At 50.5% G+C, this 17,649-nt stretch overlaps 1 protein-coding gene across 1 annotated transcript; it reads left to right on the top strand.

Annotated features, from left to right (window-relative positions):
* Positions 1–5,406: 5,406 nt before the first annotated feature.
* Adgrf4 (adhesion G protein-coupled receptor F4) lies at positions 5,407–17,150 on the top strand. Its single transcript, XM_048347540.1, has 8 exons — positions 5,407–5,528; positions 6,368–6,422; positions 8,611–8,762; positions 9,829–10,080; positions 11,552–12,931; positions 15,541–15,582; positions 16,023–16,082; positions 17,103–17,150. Exons 1-8 carry the CDS (start codon positions 5,442–5,444, stop codon positions 17,148–17,150), a joined length of 2,076 nt encoding a protein of 691 aa, XP_048203497.1. The 5' UTR covers positions 5,407–5,441.
* The last annotated feature ends 499 nt before the right edge of the window (positions 17,151–17,649 follow it).

Raw genomic sequence — 17,649 nt, 5'->3', positions numbered from 1 at the left:
ACTTTCTACCCTCTCTCCGGGGAGTCTTCCCTTCTGGCCAAACCAGAAGCACAGAATCTCTTGAGTAATTTCTTGGCCTATTTACAGATGATGATACCACTTTGCATCGGTATTTATTGTGTGACACTGTTTGTTTTCTTTGGTCTTCTGTGTGTATGTATGCTTTTTTTTTTTTTCTTTCCCAGCTAGGGTTGTGAACCTTTAGGAAAAAGTTTACTTAACTTCTCTGGCTCACTGAGTTAACTTTTGCACGTTCATGGGGCAGAATAAGGTGTCATATACGTAGACCACGTGCAGTAAAGAAGTTCAACAAAGGATTACATAACTACTTGAGACTGGTTTCTCCAACCCTATAATGAGCCAGTACTTAACTAGTGACCTAGATGGAACTGACCTATTTTCCACAAGCATTGGGCGCCTCCTTGACCTTCGTGAAAACTGTGTGACCAGACTTCCCCTTCCTTCTTCCACCTTCCTCTCGCCATTTCCCCTGGTAACATCCCAGTGGGTGTTTATTAGTAGACATGCCGGGGATGGAAGACACCAGAATGAGGGTGTGTGGGAGGGTGTGTGTGAGAACAGAACGAGTCAGGCTGCTTGCACTGGCTGAGGTCACGCCACGTAGCTTCGCTCAGGCAGAGACTGTGCCTTCTGGGTCTGAATTGCTCTCGGCCCTGGGAAGGTTCTAGGACATGCCCTTGCCATGAACAAAGTGAACCAGAAATACCTCTGGGGACCAGTTAGAGATCATGATTCACCGCTCAGCTTCTCAGGTCGGTTTCTCCGAGTTCAGCCCCGGTACAAGCGAAATGCCGCCGGAACCGCATGGCTCCATCTTTCACGTCTGTGGCACAATCCTCGCCTCTGCTCTCTCCTCATGACGTGGGCGTGGGTGCAGCACGCAGTCTCGGGCAATCCTAGGAGATCAACGTGAAGAATCGCAGGACAAACAAGTGACTCACTCGAAGGGATTTGCTTCAGGCAAGAGAAACCTGTAATTTCTCTTCGGCGTGCTTGACAGACCCACTGTGGAATGAATCACACTCTTACACAAGTCCCAGCGCTGTGCGCCGCTTCAGTGCTGTCAGATTGGCTTCTTACCACAGCAAGCTGGTTCTCACTGGGGCCTCCTGGACTCCCCTCAGCAGGAGCTGGGCCCCGGTCCCGGTCGCTGACGGGGACCAGGGGCGAGAACGCGGGCACCGGGATGGTGGGGCACGGTGGCGGGGCTCTCTGCACCGACCTCCCGGCCGGATGACTGTGCAGCTCTGGGCTTCTACACCTGCTTCCCGGATACCGTGAGTACAGAGCCCGCTCCAGCCTCCTGGTTAGTGGAGAGAGGGTTGTGTTTGTACTTGATGGCCGACTCACGGGAAATGTGTGGTCTATGGTGGGGTATTCTGCTGTGCTTGATTTTATTTTCTTGGGGAGATCCTTCTCTCCATTGAGAAGTCGGCTCTCCCAGAGCTGGAGTATTTCCTAACCCTGTCCCACCTGTGATTCTTCACGGAGTCCTCTACGGTGCAGACTTGAACCATTCACTCTCAGGAGTGCGAATGCAAGACCACCGGTCCTGCCCGAGCCTCTGCCTGACACACAGAATGCCCTTCCTTTACATGGACTTGACTGCAGAGCTAGAATTAAAAATAAATTCTCCAGTGGCTATTCTTCTAGTGATATTGACAAAACTGTCTCTATGATAATGAACAAGAAAACATTTCTTATGGAACCAGGTAAATTGAGGGCCTGGTGGTTTGGGGAGAGATGGGGGGTGGATAATGGAAGGGGTGACATTGGTCAGAAGACATTTGTTCTCACACGGTGATGTGTCGAATTGAAACCCCTTTGTACAACCACTTAAAGATAATAAGATGAAAAATAAGAAGAAAGCCTTTCTTCTGATTACTCTTTTTTTTTCCAGTCCTGGGCCTTGAACTCAGGGCCTGAGCACTGTCCCTGGCTTCTTCCCGCTCAAGGCTAGCACTCTGCCACTTGAGCCACAGCGCCGCTTCTGGCTTTTTTCTACATATGTGGTACTGAGGAATCCAACCCAGGGCTTCATGTATACGAGGCAAGCACTCTTGCCACTAGGCCATATTCCCAGCCCCCTGATTACTCTTAAATTCCATTTTCAAAGGCATCTCCCTGGTCTTGAGTAGCTTAGAGTGTGTGTTGTTTTGATGGCTATGCAACTTAGACTCTGTGAGCCATGGTGGGTACTACAGTGCTATATCATTGGGAGCCTTTTTTTTTTTCTTTTGGTACTTCAGGGTGCAGAGCAATTATTGGCGCTATCAATTTTTTTACAGTTATTTTCTTTTTTTCAGTTGTTTGAGAGGTGTCCAGATAGTTTAAGATGTCATTTTGGGATTATTGAGACCTACCAAAACTTGAATCCTAAGTCCCATCTCAGAAAAGATCCTGAGCTCCAAAGAGATGGCTGCAAGCCAACGAGGCTATAATATGCTTCTAAAGTCTCTTAATATTTATTTTCCTTCTCTGTGTTCTGTACAAAGTACCCCATCTATAGCAAAGGAAAGCCACAGAGAGTGACTCATTACCTTCTATTATTGAGGCCTAAGAAGTACTGGGTGTTAAACACATAAACAATTCATTTAGCCATCGGATCTTATAATCAGAGCTCTAATTACACCACTGGAGTGGAGAGTGGCTATGGAATTAGGCCCAGTGGGCACCAGGCACGCGCATTTGTGCACACACACATCTGGGTCACCTTCTTCTTACGTTCCTCGCCCTTCTTTAACCCTCAGTTCACCTTTCAGGATTCATCATCCCCCTAAGACAACCAGGAGGATGACCGAGGGAGTGGTTTCTCGGATGGCTCATCAAGCCCTGGGTTGGGCCTCTCTCTCTCTCTGGGTTGTGGATCCAGGGAGAAGAACATGTTTGTTTAAAAGTGTTTCCTGGGCTGACAACTATTCCCAGGCCGTCACTGTGGGGCGCTGATGTTAGGAAGTGTGAGGGCATGCGTTCACGGTCACACACAGTCCTTTGTCACTGGCCGCGCTTACAGCTCTGGGGCCAACCTCTGCTTGTGGTCTCTGGGAGTCCCGATGCTGGCCGGCCCTCTCCAGGCGTGCTCAGGCAGGCTGGGAGTGCTCCTCCCGCTCCTCCCTCTCCTCCCGCTCCTCCCAGCCGAGAATTCCATCCGGCACATGCCGAAATCAACATGACCCAGGAACACTCGCTGCAGTTCTGAATTCCATCTCATTCACACGTCCACCTCGAGGGAAGGTGGGGCAGATAGGAGAGGATGTTTAAGAACACCGGAGTTTCTGAACCTGGGGTGGTGGTGGGGGGGACGGGGAGTGGGGCAGTGTTTAAAATATTGTGACTTGTAGATAGCATAGAAAGAGACCTGCCAGGCCACCGTCTTATGCTCACGTCAGACCCACTGATCTGCCTCCCTTCCCTTCCCTTCCCTTCCCTCCTCTCCCCCTCCCCTTTTCTCCCTTTCCCTTCCTTCCTTCCCCTTTCCCTTTCTTTCCCCTTTCCTTCCCTTCTGTTCCCTTCCCTTTTTCTCCCCTTCACTTGTATTCCCCTTCCCCTCCCATCTCCTCCCCTTCCCCTTCTCTTTTCTTTCCCCTTCTTACATCTCTCTCTCTCTCTCTCTCACACACACACACACACATTTTTTTTTTTAATATGGATCTCCGTTTATTTGTTTTGTTTTTTTTTTTGTTGCCAGTCCTGGGGCTTGGACTCAGGGCCTGAGCACTGTCCCTGGCTTCTTTTTTTCTCAAGGCTAGCACTCTGCCACTTGAGCCACAGCGCCACTTCTGGCTTTTTTCTACATATGTGGTGCTGAGGAATCGAACCCAGGGCTTCACGTATACAAGGCGAGCACTTTTGCCACTAGGCCATATTCCCAGCCCTACATTTTTCCTAACCTATTCATTCATGTAAGGAACCTGGGCTATTTCCCTAACATGACTGTGGCACACACTATAGCAATGAACATGGCTGTGCAAATGTGCACCCTAACTCTTACTGGCTCTAAAATCCATATCTTTTTAAGCTTTTTTTTTTTCTTCCAGAGGCGAGGGCCAAACTCAGGGCCCTGTACTTACCAGGCTAATGCTCTTCCACTGAGCTAAATCCCTGACCCCTAAAATCCATATTTTAAGGAAAGCATTTTTTTAAGGGAGTTTGTTACCAGTATGGAATCTGGATGGTCACCATCCTTTCAGAAAGTCGAAGGGCCATGCTCAGGGTTATTTGGCTTTGGGAGAGGGTGGGACTAGTAAGAAAAGACAAGCGACAAATGCATGGCGATAGGAGAGACAGGCAGTTCTTGCCGGCACCTCTGCTTTACCCACGTGCTGGTTTACCCATCAGTGAGAGGGAATTTCGGTGCTGGCACCGGGAGCGGGAAATTGTGCACATCACGTCCCTTTGTCACGTGTCTCCGGAGGTACAGAGGATGAGGACAGTGCAGGACAGCAGTTCTCCACCAGGCCTGTGTGACTGTGTCCCTAGAGACACTTGTGGCTGCTGCACCTGCAGACGGGGGGCGCCGCCCCGGGGATCTCTAGGGAGAGGCCGGGGATGTTGCTAAGCCTCTTACGACGCATGGGACAGCCGCAACAACCGAGAACCATCCAGCCCCGAGCGTCAGCAGCCCCATGGGTTCAAGGCGTCCTTAGAGAGAGGATGCGCGGCTCTCCAGCACAACCACTGACCTTGGGCTCACCGTTTCGCAGTGCTTCATGCCCGAGTCCTGCCAGTGCTGATATGAAGGTTCTAAGAGTGTTTTCTTTTCCAAAGACCATTTTAACCTTTAAGTAGTTGTACGGAGGAATTGCCACTCAACAAAGCAGTTTATGAATACAGTGTCTTGAGGTCAACTTTCTCACCCACCCCCTCCCAACCCACCCCTTAATTCTATAGGATATGTTTTGGATTTTTCCTGCAGTTTCTGTGCACAATGCATCTAGCTCTCTGTCATCCCATCAATATTTTCACCCGCTTTCAACACACTCCTTATAGTTCCTAATTTTGTGGTACATACGACGACTATGATTTAAATGAGTTAATACACAGGAAGCCTTAGAGTAGTGATTGGTGAGTAGACCTTTTTCTTTTTGTGTGAAGTGTTCCTAGTAAAGAGACTTGTGGATGAAGTAATGGGGAGGTGCTTTGTGAACTATGAGTCTGGAAGGTACAGCCATCTTCCTTGTTCTGGGTTGAAGGCAGGGCAGCAGTGGAGGGACAGTGGTTTTGTCCTGTTTTGAATCTTAACTGGGTTGTCCGTAGGTATTGGCGTCACTGCCCGGGGCGGGTGGTTTTGGTGTGGATGTGTAAAGGAACCCTCCAGAAGCAGATGTTTAGCCTGCTGGGCACTCTGCTAGTTTTGTGAAATGGCCACTTAAGGCTGGATCTGCTTTCTTTGTTGCAGGCTAAAATCCTCATGTGTGAAAATGAAGCCCCAGGCAGCCTTGCTTTGCTGCTTGGTGCTCTTTCCGGCCATTGAAAGTTCTCACTCTAGATCTACGATTCACCTAAAAGTGAGTTGGCTCCGTCCCTACGAGACCCCTCTGTTTCCCCGGAGGTCCAGCATTAGGATGAAGCAGCCGCCAATTTTCAATGAATTTCAAGTGCCTGTCATTTGATCCTATGGAGAATAGGTTTCTAGAGAAGGCAGCATAGGGAAACAACGTGGAGAGGGGGCTGGAACTCTCCCCCAGAGTGGCAGGACAGCGGGACGACCGCTTTGGGAGCCGCGGAGACCGTGGACAGGCATCCGTCCATCATCACAGGAGAAAGCAGAGGCCCCACGGCAGGACAACTTAGACTCAGATCTTCACGTGGCTTCTTGCTGTTACACCAGTTGTTCCGCTTTCCTGACACTTGATTTTCTTATCTATAACACGAGGCTTGTTTTGAAAGACAATACGGTACAATAGAAGTAGAGATTTACGATCCTGTTATCGCAACCCAATGTGCGGGTCTACTATCTACTCATAATTCCTTTCTGAGGCTAGATAGTGGTGGGGAGATAGATTAGCTGTCTTTCATCTTCCAGTATATAGGCAGAACACAAGGGGATACAACTGCCATCCCTGAGCTCTTCCTGGACACTTAAACTGTGACGAGAGCTGTACAAGTCCACGCACTTGACCTTCAGAGTTCAAGTGACCTCCAAGATGCTGGCCTTCACCAGAGGACCGTGTGTTCTCAGTCACTGTTCCCCCAAGTTCCCACAATGCGATCCCATGGGTCAGCCATAGATTTCTTCCTAGTCCTGAGCACGTTTTCCCTCTGTATTTACCAGGCACCTCTGACTGAGGAAAGAGAGGAGAGTCCCTCAGGAAAGATGACCCTTGTGAATTTATGTTTTTTTCAGGATGGAGAGAAACTTCAAAGCCCGCAAGGGGATGCTAAGCCTGGCAGGACACAAGGTGCGTGGCATGGCAGAGACAGGGCAAGAATAAAGGGAAGGCGTGGACGTGGCATGTCCCCAGACCAAGAGCTCTACTAGCTGATGAATACATGCAGATAGGTGCTACCATGTCGCTAGCCCTGATAGATTTCTTACGATGATGCCTCGTCAATCACATAGCCGAGGAAACACGCTGATGAATAATAGTCACACGTGCCTTAGCATGCTAGTCAAATGTTCATTCTTGAACCCCCCAAAGGGAAATACCTCTGTTGAAACTGCTGAGCTCACAGGATTCAGGGCAGGAAAAGGACAAGATAACTTCCCTTCTTCCTTCAAAAGTATCATCAGCTTAAGTGTGTGGGACACCTGTGCACGAGGTCTCATAAAGCAGAGTGAGATGAAGAAGATGGCGGTGATGCTCGTCTCTCTACATAAATAGGAAGTGAACGAAAGAGGAAATCCTTAGGAGTAATATAATGAAATAATGTGGCTCTCACCCAAGCACCAGAAAAAACTGAACTATGCACAGCCATGGTCAGGTGTACTTTTGATGGCAAACACATCCCTCTATAACTATGGCACTGGGGAAGCAGAGGTGAGAAAGGTAATTAATCTGCACAAGTAGGCATGACCATATTGATCCACACGATGCTGAATATTTACACACAACCATTTAGATGACCTAAGACTTGGAAGACACTGCATCATCATCTCCGGCTAGATGTAATAATAACTAACTTGCAACAAATAGTAGGTGTGCTTGGTGGCTATCAAGGAAAAGAGTGAGCCCACTGGTTTTCTTTTTCCGGGAACAGAATCATGCGCAGAGCTGTCCAAGTCACGAACACGGGCACACCCCTGGACTCTAAGTCCGTCGGCCACACCAGTTATGGAGTTCAGTGACTTTAGAGCTCTCAGCATCATCTGCTTTCTAATTTTGCTGTCACTGTGATATGACAACTCTCTCAGGATAGCTCCAATGACCTTATTCGTAGACACCCCCTCACCCCGTCTTCTCTCCTGCTAATCCACTCTGTTACATGGGTCAGATTTCAGGTGCCATTAGTGTTTGTGTTATTGCCACACAGCTATTCCCACTCATGTGCATACTGTCTTTGGCTGCTTTCACAATAAAAAGGTCACAGCGGAGTAGATTCTACAGAGCTGCATTAAGAGCCGCAGAGCCTTACCTGTTTATTCTCTGGTTTAGGTGGCCATTCTTAGAAAATTAAAAACAACAACAACATATGGAAACCTAATTAAATTTAGATTTCAGATAAACAGTGAGTAGTACTGCATGGGTCATATAGACACGACTACACGATGCATTACTTAGCTGAAGTTTACCATCCATCCACATTCTCTTCAGATGCTGTGTTTCCAAATCTGCTTCCTACTGACATTGGTTTGTAATGCGCACATCAGTCCTCAGAGTTCGGGTGTCATTCACAGACAGGCGGAGAGCAAGCAGCGAAGGGCATGAAAGTCCCGTCCAGTGTTTTTTAAACCAAAGCTGGCTGTGATACAGTTCATGGAGGAGACAGTGGTGGGAAAACCTGGCGCATGCCCGAGCGCACCCTGCCCATGTGCAGAATCCATCATGCACATTAAACAAAGCGCGCGGACACAGAAACACACATGAAACCAGCCCAGGGGTTGACGAGTCGATGAAAGCATCCACCTTACACTGTCACAGTGGCTCAGCATTTGCTAATTCAGTGTTCATGATGACTGAAAAATAACTCTGGTGAATGGTAAGTGGCCATATCTGAAAAGAAAATTCGTATTTGAAACAGGCCCCCTGTATTTTATCTTCACCCCGTTTTCTGCAGGAAAGCTTGTTGGTTCCTATTGTATGCTACTGTCGATAACAAATCTCGTCATCATTTTCTGGTAGCTCCCATGCTACGTCTTTACGACTTGAACCTTCCTTCTTGTCCTCCCTGCCGTTCCCCCCACTTTGGGCCCTCTGAGCAAGCCCGTCTGATGTCACATGCCACTTTCCCACATGCTGCTTGCTCTGCCTGGCCTCCGGCTCCACCCGCCACCCGAGAGCTCCGGGGTTTGCAGTAGAGATGGTGGAATGTCACTGTCAACCCCCCGGGGGAGCCAACCACAACAATCTCCAGGATGAGGTCCATGCCCTAGTTAGGCGGTGGGCACGCTCATCATGTCTCTCACTTGGTTTTGTGTTCTTCTTTCAGAGAGATGCCACGGGCCCTGCGTCTCCTCCTCCACCTGCAGTCAGCCCTGTGCCAAGCACTTTCGAGGACACGTCGAGTTTACCTGTCATCAAAACAAGTGGCAAAAATCCACTGAGACGTGCACCAGCCTCTCCGTGGAAGCACTTTTTAGGGTGATGACACATTTGCGTATTACTGGGGATACCAGCTAAGACCCCCCGGGAGGTATGGGGACTCTTTCATTCTGATCCATTCTGCATGACAATAAGTCTCAGGAGAGGGCTTCAGAACATCTAGACTGGGTGGAATACACCTCTTCTCCTGCCATCTTTCCTTTCCAGACTCTTCTCTCCCGGATCTTTCCACTGTTCTTCTTCTGATGTGTTTCCTCGAGGGAAGGGGACTTGAGACTTACACTAGTGTTTAAAGTAGTGCTTAGAAGTTAAATAGGCGCTTTTTATTTTTGCAGTAAAATTTGAGCCCAGGGCCTCACCCCTGCTAGACAGGTGTTCTCCCGTTGAGTCATGCCTCCCACTCTACTTTGTGCTAGTTTTTTTGCTATGGGATTCCACATCCTGCCTGAGTTCATGCTTGGATTCCATTCACTTGTTTTATTCTTCCTGTTATTTCTGGGGTAATAGGCAGGGTCCGCTCCATCCAGCTTTTCTCTGTTGAGATGAAGTCTTTTGAGCTTGTCTGCTGGGGACAGGCTTAGAACTGTGATCCACCCAGTTGAAACTTCCGTGTAACTAGGATGGCAGGTGCCTGTCATTTTGCCCAACCCAGCTCTGTGGTTCGAAGGGGTCTTTGCCTTACAGACCTGAGCTGCTGGTGCCCAGCTAAACTGTCACCTTCAAAAGTGAATTCATAGGCTTCTTGTACCAGTTAGTAACCTATCCATCTAGAATTAAATTAGAGATGATGTTTTTCCCTGGTGCTTTCAACACCTTGACCAAAAGAGAGATGTGATCGGAAGGGAACTGTAATCAGTGAATACAAAATATCTCAGTTAAACTATCCACTGTTACGTCTTTCTATTGGGCAATCATTTCTTCTCTCTCCTTTCCTTCTCAGCAGCCAACTTGCCCTTAGGGCCACTTCCTTCTCTACCTGCCTCCTCCATGTGCCTCGTCTGTGCATTTATTTAGTTTCCTCACTCTCACATGTGTTAGGTACACAGTCAGTTGTTGTTTTTTAAAATGACAGCAAGTTTGGTTTTATTTTATTTTCAAACAACAGGACTCAAATGATGCATCACGCCTGTCCTTAGCCTCATCATCGATTCCCCTGCACCTTCTTGACTTTCGAGCTCCTCAGCCCATTGAGAATGTCACCCAGGGAATCCAGAAGAACTGCCCTCTGGATTACTCCTGCATCGTCGATGCTGTGACGTCATCGGAGACCACGTCGGGGAACATTGCCTTTATAGTGGAGTTACTAAAAAACATTTCTGCGGACTTGTCGGATGATGTCACTCCAGAGAAAATGGAGGTATTTTAGTTAATGTTATTAAACCCATTTCTTTGTTTTTCCCCTAAAGATTATGCTTTAGCTGTTCAAACTGTACTTTTTGGGTAAAAACCAGGACAACCATACTGTAGCAACAACCACAGATATTCCACCTCAGTGTTGCACCTGGACTCTTTCTACTTCATGGAAGAATTCAAGAGATGAGAGGATTTCTAAAAATGTATAATGGTAACTCGAGTCGACTCCAGCGTCTCCAAAGGAGTGTTCTGTGGGTCCCAGCTGTGCAGAGAAATGTTCATGGAGAGGCTGGGTTTCAAAGCAGACCTGCAGCCCAGGGTTAAACCAAGTTAGCAGGTGTCCGCATGTCAGGACTCTCCCGTGCCTTGGGTGTGCTAATGAGCACTGTTATCGAAGGGAGGGATGGAGGGGTTCCGTGTGTGGTATTTCTCAGGCTTAGATTGACAGAGAATCTGCTGCCCCGCCCCTCGATGACACGGTAATTCACCCCTCACCTGAGAAACGGGGCTTCTCTGTCCTGCGATTTAGAAATACTGCCTTGGATACAATAGTAAAGTCGGCAAACAAACGTAGGTGTGACACATACATGCGTATATATGTATGTGTATCCGTATGCATGTGTGTATGTGCATATATGTACATATAACATGTGGATATGTGTCTATCACAGCTATGTACACAGTAATCCAACTTTCTTTGTGGATTTATAACATACAGTGTTGACCAAGCATGGCCAAAAAAAACCAACAACACCAAAAACCAAAAAAATTAATGTAAGTTCCAGAGCACGTGCTGCACAGTTCAGTTCACGTGGAGACCCTCCGAGTCAGCCCCACCTCGTCGACAATTGTCTCCATAAAACCCTGGCCCTTAGCAGTGTGAAAATCTGCTTTCCCCCTAGCTAATGGTCTTCCCGAACCTGAGGTAAATGTTAATGTGCTCAGAGTTGGTGGCTGGTGGCAGGTCTTTAGTGGAAGGCAGGTGGATGGTTCTAGGGGGTCAAAAGGACCCCACACATTTGCACTGCAGCACTTAATTCGACATGTTGTCAGGGCAGATGGCTTTTCCTCAGATGTAGCCGCCTTGGAACAATATAGTCATGGATAGCAATAGCATATTGCTTTATAGGAACCTACCACACACAGGCATTCATATTATACCACCCATAGCATATCACCTCTCATGTGATCTACAATACCGTCTATGTATCTAAGTAGTTATGTGTCTATGCATCCATGTATCTATATACTTATCCATCCATCCATCCATCCGCCCGCCTGTCCATCTCAGCAATGGGTGACATCCCTTCCCTACTAATGTCAGATTCGAACACGTGGGGGATGAGGAGGTAAAGATGAAAAGCAGGGGGGACCGTTGCAGATCTCATGATGAAGGCGGGTGGGATGCGTGTCTGGTAACACCACAACGAAGCCCCTTCCTGGGGGCCACTCCATGCTGCTTCTCTCCACCGCAGAGCTACAGCGAGCTGGCCAACCACATCCTCAGCCCGGACGCCCTGGCCAACTGGACCTTCCTGCCGGCGGCGCGCGGGGCGGGCGCCGAGGAGCTGCTGGCGGCGGTGAGCGCCTTCGCGGGGCGCCTGCGGCTGCGCGGCGGGGCGCCCGAGAGCGCGGTGGAGCGGCCGTTCCTGCGCGCGCGGGGCGCGGCCCTGCCCGGCGCCCCCGACGCCGCCCGGGGGCGGAGCTTCGCCTTCCCCGCCGACGCCGCCCGCCCGGGGGGCCGCGAGCTGGGGAGCATCCGCCTCCCCGCGGCGGCGCTGCGCGCGCTGCCCCCCGGGCCGCCGTCCGCGGCCGTGGCCCTGGCCTTCCCCACGCTGGGCGCCGTGCTCCCCGGGGGCCCCGACGGCGCGGTGCTGGCGCTGGCGCTGCCGCGCGGGGCGGGGGAGGCGGCGCCCGGCGGGCCGCGCCACGTGCTGCTCACCTTCCCCGAGGGCCCGGGCGCGCGGGCGCGGTGCGTGGGCTGGCGCGCCCCGGGGGGCCGGTGGGACCCGCGGCCCTGCCGCACGCTGCGGGGCGGCGCGGGGCGCGTGCGCTGCTGCTGCGAGCACGCCGGGGCCGCCATGTCCTTCTCCGTGCTGCTGTCGCCGCGCTCGGTGGCCGAGGAGGCGCTGGGCTACGTGACGCGCGCGGCGCTGGGCGCCTCCATCGCCAGCCTGGCGCTCTGCCTGCTGGTGGAGGCCGCCGTGTGGACGCGCGTGGCCGCCTCCGACGCCGCGCGCGCGCGCCACGTGTGCCTGGTGAACATCGCCGCCTCGCTCCTGGCGGCCGACCTGTGGTTCCTGGTGGGCGCGCACGCCGACATCCGCAGCCACGCGTGGTGCGTGGCCGTGGCCTTCCTCAGCCACCTCTTCTACCTCGCCGCCTTCTTCTGGATGCTCTTCAAGGCGCTGCTCCTCGCCTACGGCGTCCTCGTGGTCTTCCGCACCGCGCTGCCCTCGCGCGTGGCGGCCGCGGGCTGCGCCGTGGGCTACGGCTGCCCGCTGGCCATCGCGCTCGCCACCGTGGCCGTCACCGAGCCCCGCGGCGGCTACGTGCGCTGCGACGCCTGCTGGCTCGACTGGGACCAGAGCCGCGCCCTGCTGGCCTTCGCCGCGCCCGTGCTGGCCATCGTGGCCGTGAACCTGCTGGCCGCGCTGGCCGTGGCCGTGGGCGCGCAGCGGCCGGCCCTGGGCGGCGCCAAGGCGCGGCTGGCCGCCCGGGCGCTGCGCGTCGGCAAGAACGTGGCCCTGCTCACCCCGCTGCTGGGCCTCACCTGGGGCTTCGGCGTGGCCACGCTCGTGGACGGCGCGCCCGCCGCCTTCCACCTCGTCTTCGCCCTGCTCAACGGCCTCCAGGTGCGTGCGCTCCCTCCCTCCCTCTCCCCCAGGGCCTCCCCTCTCCGGCCCCCTCCTCCCCCTCCCTCCCTCCCTCTCCCCCCCCCCGCCCCCCCAGGGCCTCCCCTCTCCTGCCCCCTTCTCCTCCAGGCTGTCAAGTTCATTTCCCACAGTGCCTGGCCAGTGTCACCCCCGAAGTGGTCCCCCCCCCCCTTGTCCCACCATTTCCGTGCTTCCCCTTCGCCCCCCCCCCCCATCAGATCAACTTTGATACAAGACAAAGGGCACAGAAAGTAAAAAAAAACAAACAACAGAGCCGTGACAAAGGGGAACAAACCAAAGGGAAAAAGAAAAGAGCCACAAGCAGAACAGCACACCACCCCTCCTTTCCATTCCTGGAGTTGGCTGTGCTCAGCAGCATTATAGGCCTATTTGACTGTAGTGTCTCTCCGTCTGTCCCTGGGTGGCCGGGTTGGACTTAGCCGATCAGTGCCTATGGGTGAGAATTCCCTTCCTTTCCTCTTCCCTGGCCTGTGTTCTTCCTGCAGGTTCAGTGCCAGAATTAACCTCTCCTTAGGAAGGACTGCTCTTGGGTGAGGGAGGGGTGAAGCTACACTGGCACTGTGCCTTCAGGCATCATTTTATCCTTTCTCAGTAGCTTGGGAGCTTGGGGGAAATAGCCATTTTTCAATAGGATGACCCTGACCATCGGATGTTAACTAATCAGGAGTTCTCCCACCTTGCTATTCCCTGTGAAATACGTGCTGTAAGTCCTTCGTCATGGCAATAGGCCTCACTGTAGGCTCTGGGGTTAGAGGAGAGTCAGTTTTGATCTGCAAAAATAAAAACAGGGATCTAAAATGAATTCTATTGTCTTTTCCTACTCAACCACACAAGGGTTGGCAAGACTGCCTCAAAGTTGTTTCACAGTGGTTTTATTCCTTCCTGCTACTGAGCTTGCACCTTTTGCAAGGCTGTCATTAGCCAGATTGTTTTCTGTATCTATAAGTAATAGAAAATTTGGCATCTCTGTAATCTTAATTATGTTTTAATTAGGGGTTGGGAAACTACAGCCTGCCAACTGTTTTTGTAAATAGGGTTTTTCCTGGAACACACTCCTGTTTGTTTGTTGACCTTTTCTCGTTGATTGCCTTTGAGCAGCAAAAATACATTTCAGTAGTTGCAGTAGTGTAGATCCTTCAAAGCCTGGAATATTCACTATCTGTACCTGGTGGAAAAAGTGTTCTGGCTATTGCTTTAAGTATCCTAACTATTTAAACCAATCGGCAAAGATATTTCCATTATTGTGTCACTAGTACTCAAAGGCGTGGTTCAGAAGGTAAAACAGCCTGGTGGTGATGCTTGTTTGTTTGTTTTTCTCTTTTCTTTTTCTTTCAGGAAGGGTGACAGCGGGGTGTGGAAAGGGAGGGAGGAAAGGAGAACAAACCCAACCACGCAGTTCAGTAGACACTATGTGGAAAGTGGCCTGTTGTGACTCGTGGGCAGGGTTGGGAGGGGGAAACTTGGAGAAAGGAAAGGGTGACGCTGTCCAAAAGAATGTACTCATTCCCTGAACTGTGAGATGGCAGCTCCTCTGCACAACATCTTAATAAGAGCCATGGAATTATTTTTTAAATAATAAAAACACATACGTAAAAATGCCAGGTCCAGACGTTTATCGATCAGGACTCTGCTCATCGTTCTTTGCTAGGTCTAGAGCACATTGATTTTCGTTACCCTCTTGCATTATTGTACAGAGAAAACTTTGGCCTAAGCCTCTCTTTTTTGTTTCCTTGGTGTGCTTTTGTTTATTTTAAACTCAAAAGCTCTTAGATTCACGTAAATTCCCCCACTCTTGAAGATATTGTAGTGACTAATGACAGTCTCATCATTTTTTCCCCTCTTACTTTACAACTTAATGAAGCTGCTGGAAATTGTTGTTCTGTAGTTTTTTGTTCCCCCCCCCCCCAGGGAATTTGTGTTTTTCTTTTCTTCATAGGAAGAAAAAGGCCCAAACAGTTTCAGTTACATGGAAATCTCTCTTCTCAGACTTGTATATTAAAAGACATTGATTTCTGGCCACTTGACCAGGCTTCTTTATCCTTCAATGGCATGGAAACACTCTTGACCAACCAGATTTTTTTTTGTAGATTTCCCTGTCTTTTATGCAGAAAGTTCTCCCACCAGAAAAGAGCCTGGAGCTTCCGATTTAGAGAGTGTTAAGTTCACCTGTAGGAAGCCTAGAACAGAAGGTTCCTTCTCCTAAGACAGTTTCCATGATCACGATTTTTCAGTGTCAAGGCTACTATGACACGTGTATCACCAGGAAGATTAGCTACGTAAATATCTGGGGAGGAAGCGTAACACTTCATCAAGTCAAAGACTGGATGTCTGTAGTCACTTATTTCACAAACCCCCAACAACCCACATGCTCCGTCCCCCGGGGTGGCCCTCACCCAGGGGTGGAGGGAGACTCGAAGGGCATACCCAGCAACGCACCTTTATTCCCGTCTGTGGGTCCGTATTGGGCGCATGCTGCCTTCAAGGTTCATGGAGGAACAGGGTAAAAACAACGGCTGGGATGCTGTCTGAAAAGCGGCCCCTCACGGTTGTGTTGTGTTTCCCCACAGGGCTTCTTCATCTTGCTGTTCGGAACCATCATGGACCACAAGGTAATTTGCATCACTGCTGACATTTCCTGCGGGGGCTGGAGTGGTTTTGACCGGCATGGGGCCCCGGGGCAGCTCGGGGTGTTCAGGATGATGTGGGCACCAGCCCGCGGGCCGGGAGAGAGGTCGAGATTTCTGGAGCGGGCAGGGAGAGCTGTGCCTGAGTGCTGTCCGTGAAAGACTAAAGCCATGGTGACAGTGCAGATCCGTCCTACATCGAGCTAGAACTGCAGCTCGGCTTTCGCCCTACGGGTTACTGTTCACAACCCAAAACCACTGTTCATCCAACAATACGCTGTCCCCAGCGGGAGGAAGTGTGTGCTTTTTAAACCTGAGTGATTCCATCTGATGTCGTCGGCCCCCGAGATTCAGGGGTGGAGTCGGGTCGGGATTCCCGTGGTTTCCCTGGCGTCTGAGGCCCTCCCACGGTCGTTGCTTTTCAGATAAGAGATGCCTTGAGGATGAGGATGTCTTCGCTGAGGAGGCGGAAGGGGGCAGCGGCGGTAAGTTCCCGCTCACCTGCCCACCGCGCCGGAGGCTCGGCGTTTCCCGTTACGCAGACCCCAGCAAGGCAGCTCAGGACTCAGGACTTGCGAGCAAATCGAACGGAGGCATTCTAGGTTCACTGATTTCCTTGTTTTCTCAACTTGAAGTATTCTGCGTCTGCTGAAGATCGGAATGCACACTCTTAAAATGCGTTTATTTTTATTGTAAAGCTGATGCCGTTGGTAAAGGGGTTGCAGTTACCTAGGTCAGGGAGTGAGCACATTTCCTTTGGAACAGTGTCACCTCTTCAGTCCTTTTCGCCCAGGTTTTTTCCCTCCTGACCCCCCCCCCCCACGTTGTACAGTTCATTTTCAGCACAGCGTCTAGTGAGCGTTGCTGCTGCGTTTGTCCTCGAAAATCCCTTTCCGTTCCACGTGTTGAGGGCTCTGCCAGCCCAGGACTCTCCCTTGCATCTGATAACCATGAAGTGACAGATCTTCCAGAACACTTTTGGCCTGGCCATCTGTCTTTTAAGACACAAGCTGTAATTGCCCACATTTCTGTATTATTTGGAAGATATTTTTTCAACTGATAGATTAACATTAAGATCTACTGCTTAGAAACAAACTATTTAAGTACTATGAGAACCACCATTTACAGTAGGATATTGCTTGCTTAGTTGGACCTTTAGTACCACAGCTCATCAGTGTTAAGACAGGCTTGCTCTTCACCTTTTGACAATTCTGAAGTTGGAATGTATCTTGCAATCAATTAAATATGTCATTACTTAACCGACAAGCTCTGCTTCTTTTTCTTTTTGTAAGGCATGAAAATAAGGATGTTGCTCGCAATATAACATCGAGTGACATATGATAATTTGATTCTCTGTGGCCATATCAATTTGGGAGCTTCTTTCTTTATGTCTCCATTTTCTCATGTTTATCCTCAGGCAGGCTGTGTATAAATACCAATAAACATCTTTCCTTTGTCCCAGTATCATTATTCAATGTCAACTCTGCCATTTCCCCCCCATTCAGAATGCATCATTGAGTCCAACCAATGGATCAAGATTAATGAATCATTGAGGGTGAAAATGTGAGTATTAAACACCAGGAGAAGCTTCCTTTGTGAGTTGCCTTGAGTCCTTTACTGTTCCCCTGAGACTGTGCTTGCCTGTCACCTGATGTGGGGGTCAGGGGCGAGGTAGGAGGGTACCAGAGGAACATACCTTTTCAAAATGGACACTTCCTTAGTGCCTTTTGTGCTGAGATGGAAATGTGTCCTTTTCTCTAGGCCTGTGTTCCTTGCGTTCACACGAGTAGATATGTGTGCTTTTATTCCGTGTCCTCTGTGAGAGGATGCCCTGATACAGAACGCACCTGATCTGACGCCCTTGCTCACACACCTGAGTTCCATCTGTCCCTGGATGGTGACGCGTATCATGACCCCATTGTTAACAAGGAGGACTTGATTGAAATCACAGAGCAACAAGGCCCGCCTCTCCCTCATGGGGGAGGGCGGGGGAGGGGGCAGCATCCTTCCTAAGTAAGTTGTGGGCAGGGTTGTGGCCAATTAGCTGGCTAC

The sequence above is a fragment of the Perognathus longimembris genome, chromosome 6 (genome assembly GCF_023159225.1).
Source record: "Perognathus longimembris pacificus isolate PPM17 chromosome 6, ASM2315922v1, whole genome shotgun sequence".
Classification (NCBI taxonomy): domain Eukaryota; kingdom Metazoa; phylum Chordata; class Mammalia; order Rodentia; family Heteromyidae; genus Perognathus; species Perognathus longimembris.
The sequence above is the reverse complement of the archived record's forward strand: the minus strand, read 5'-3'. Positions and strand labels throughout refer to the sequence as shown.

Coding starts and splice junctions, on each gene's coding strand:
- Adgrf4 (XM_048347540.1), top strand. CDS start 5,442: ATGAAGCCCCAGGCAGCCTTGCTTTGCTGCTTGGTGCTCTTTCCGGCC. Junction 6,423..8,610: donor TAAGCCTGGCAGGACACAAG/GTGCGTGGCATG, acceptor TTCTTCTTTCAG/AGAGATGCCACGGGCCCTGC. Junction 15,583..16,022: donor GAACCATCATGGACCACAAG/GTAATTTGCATC, acceptor GTTGCTTTTCAG/ATAAGAGATGCCTTGAGGAT.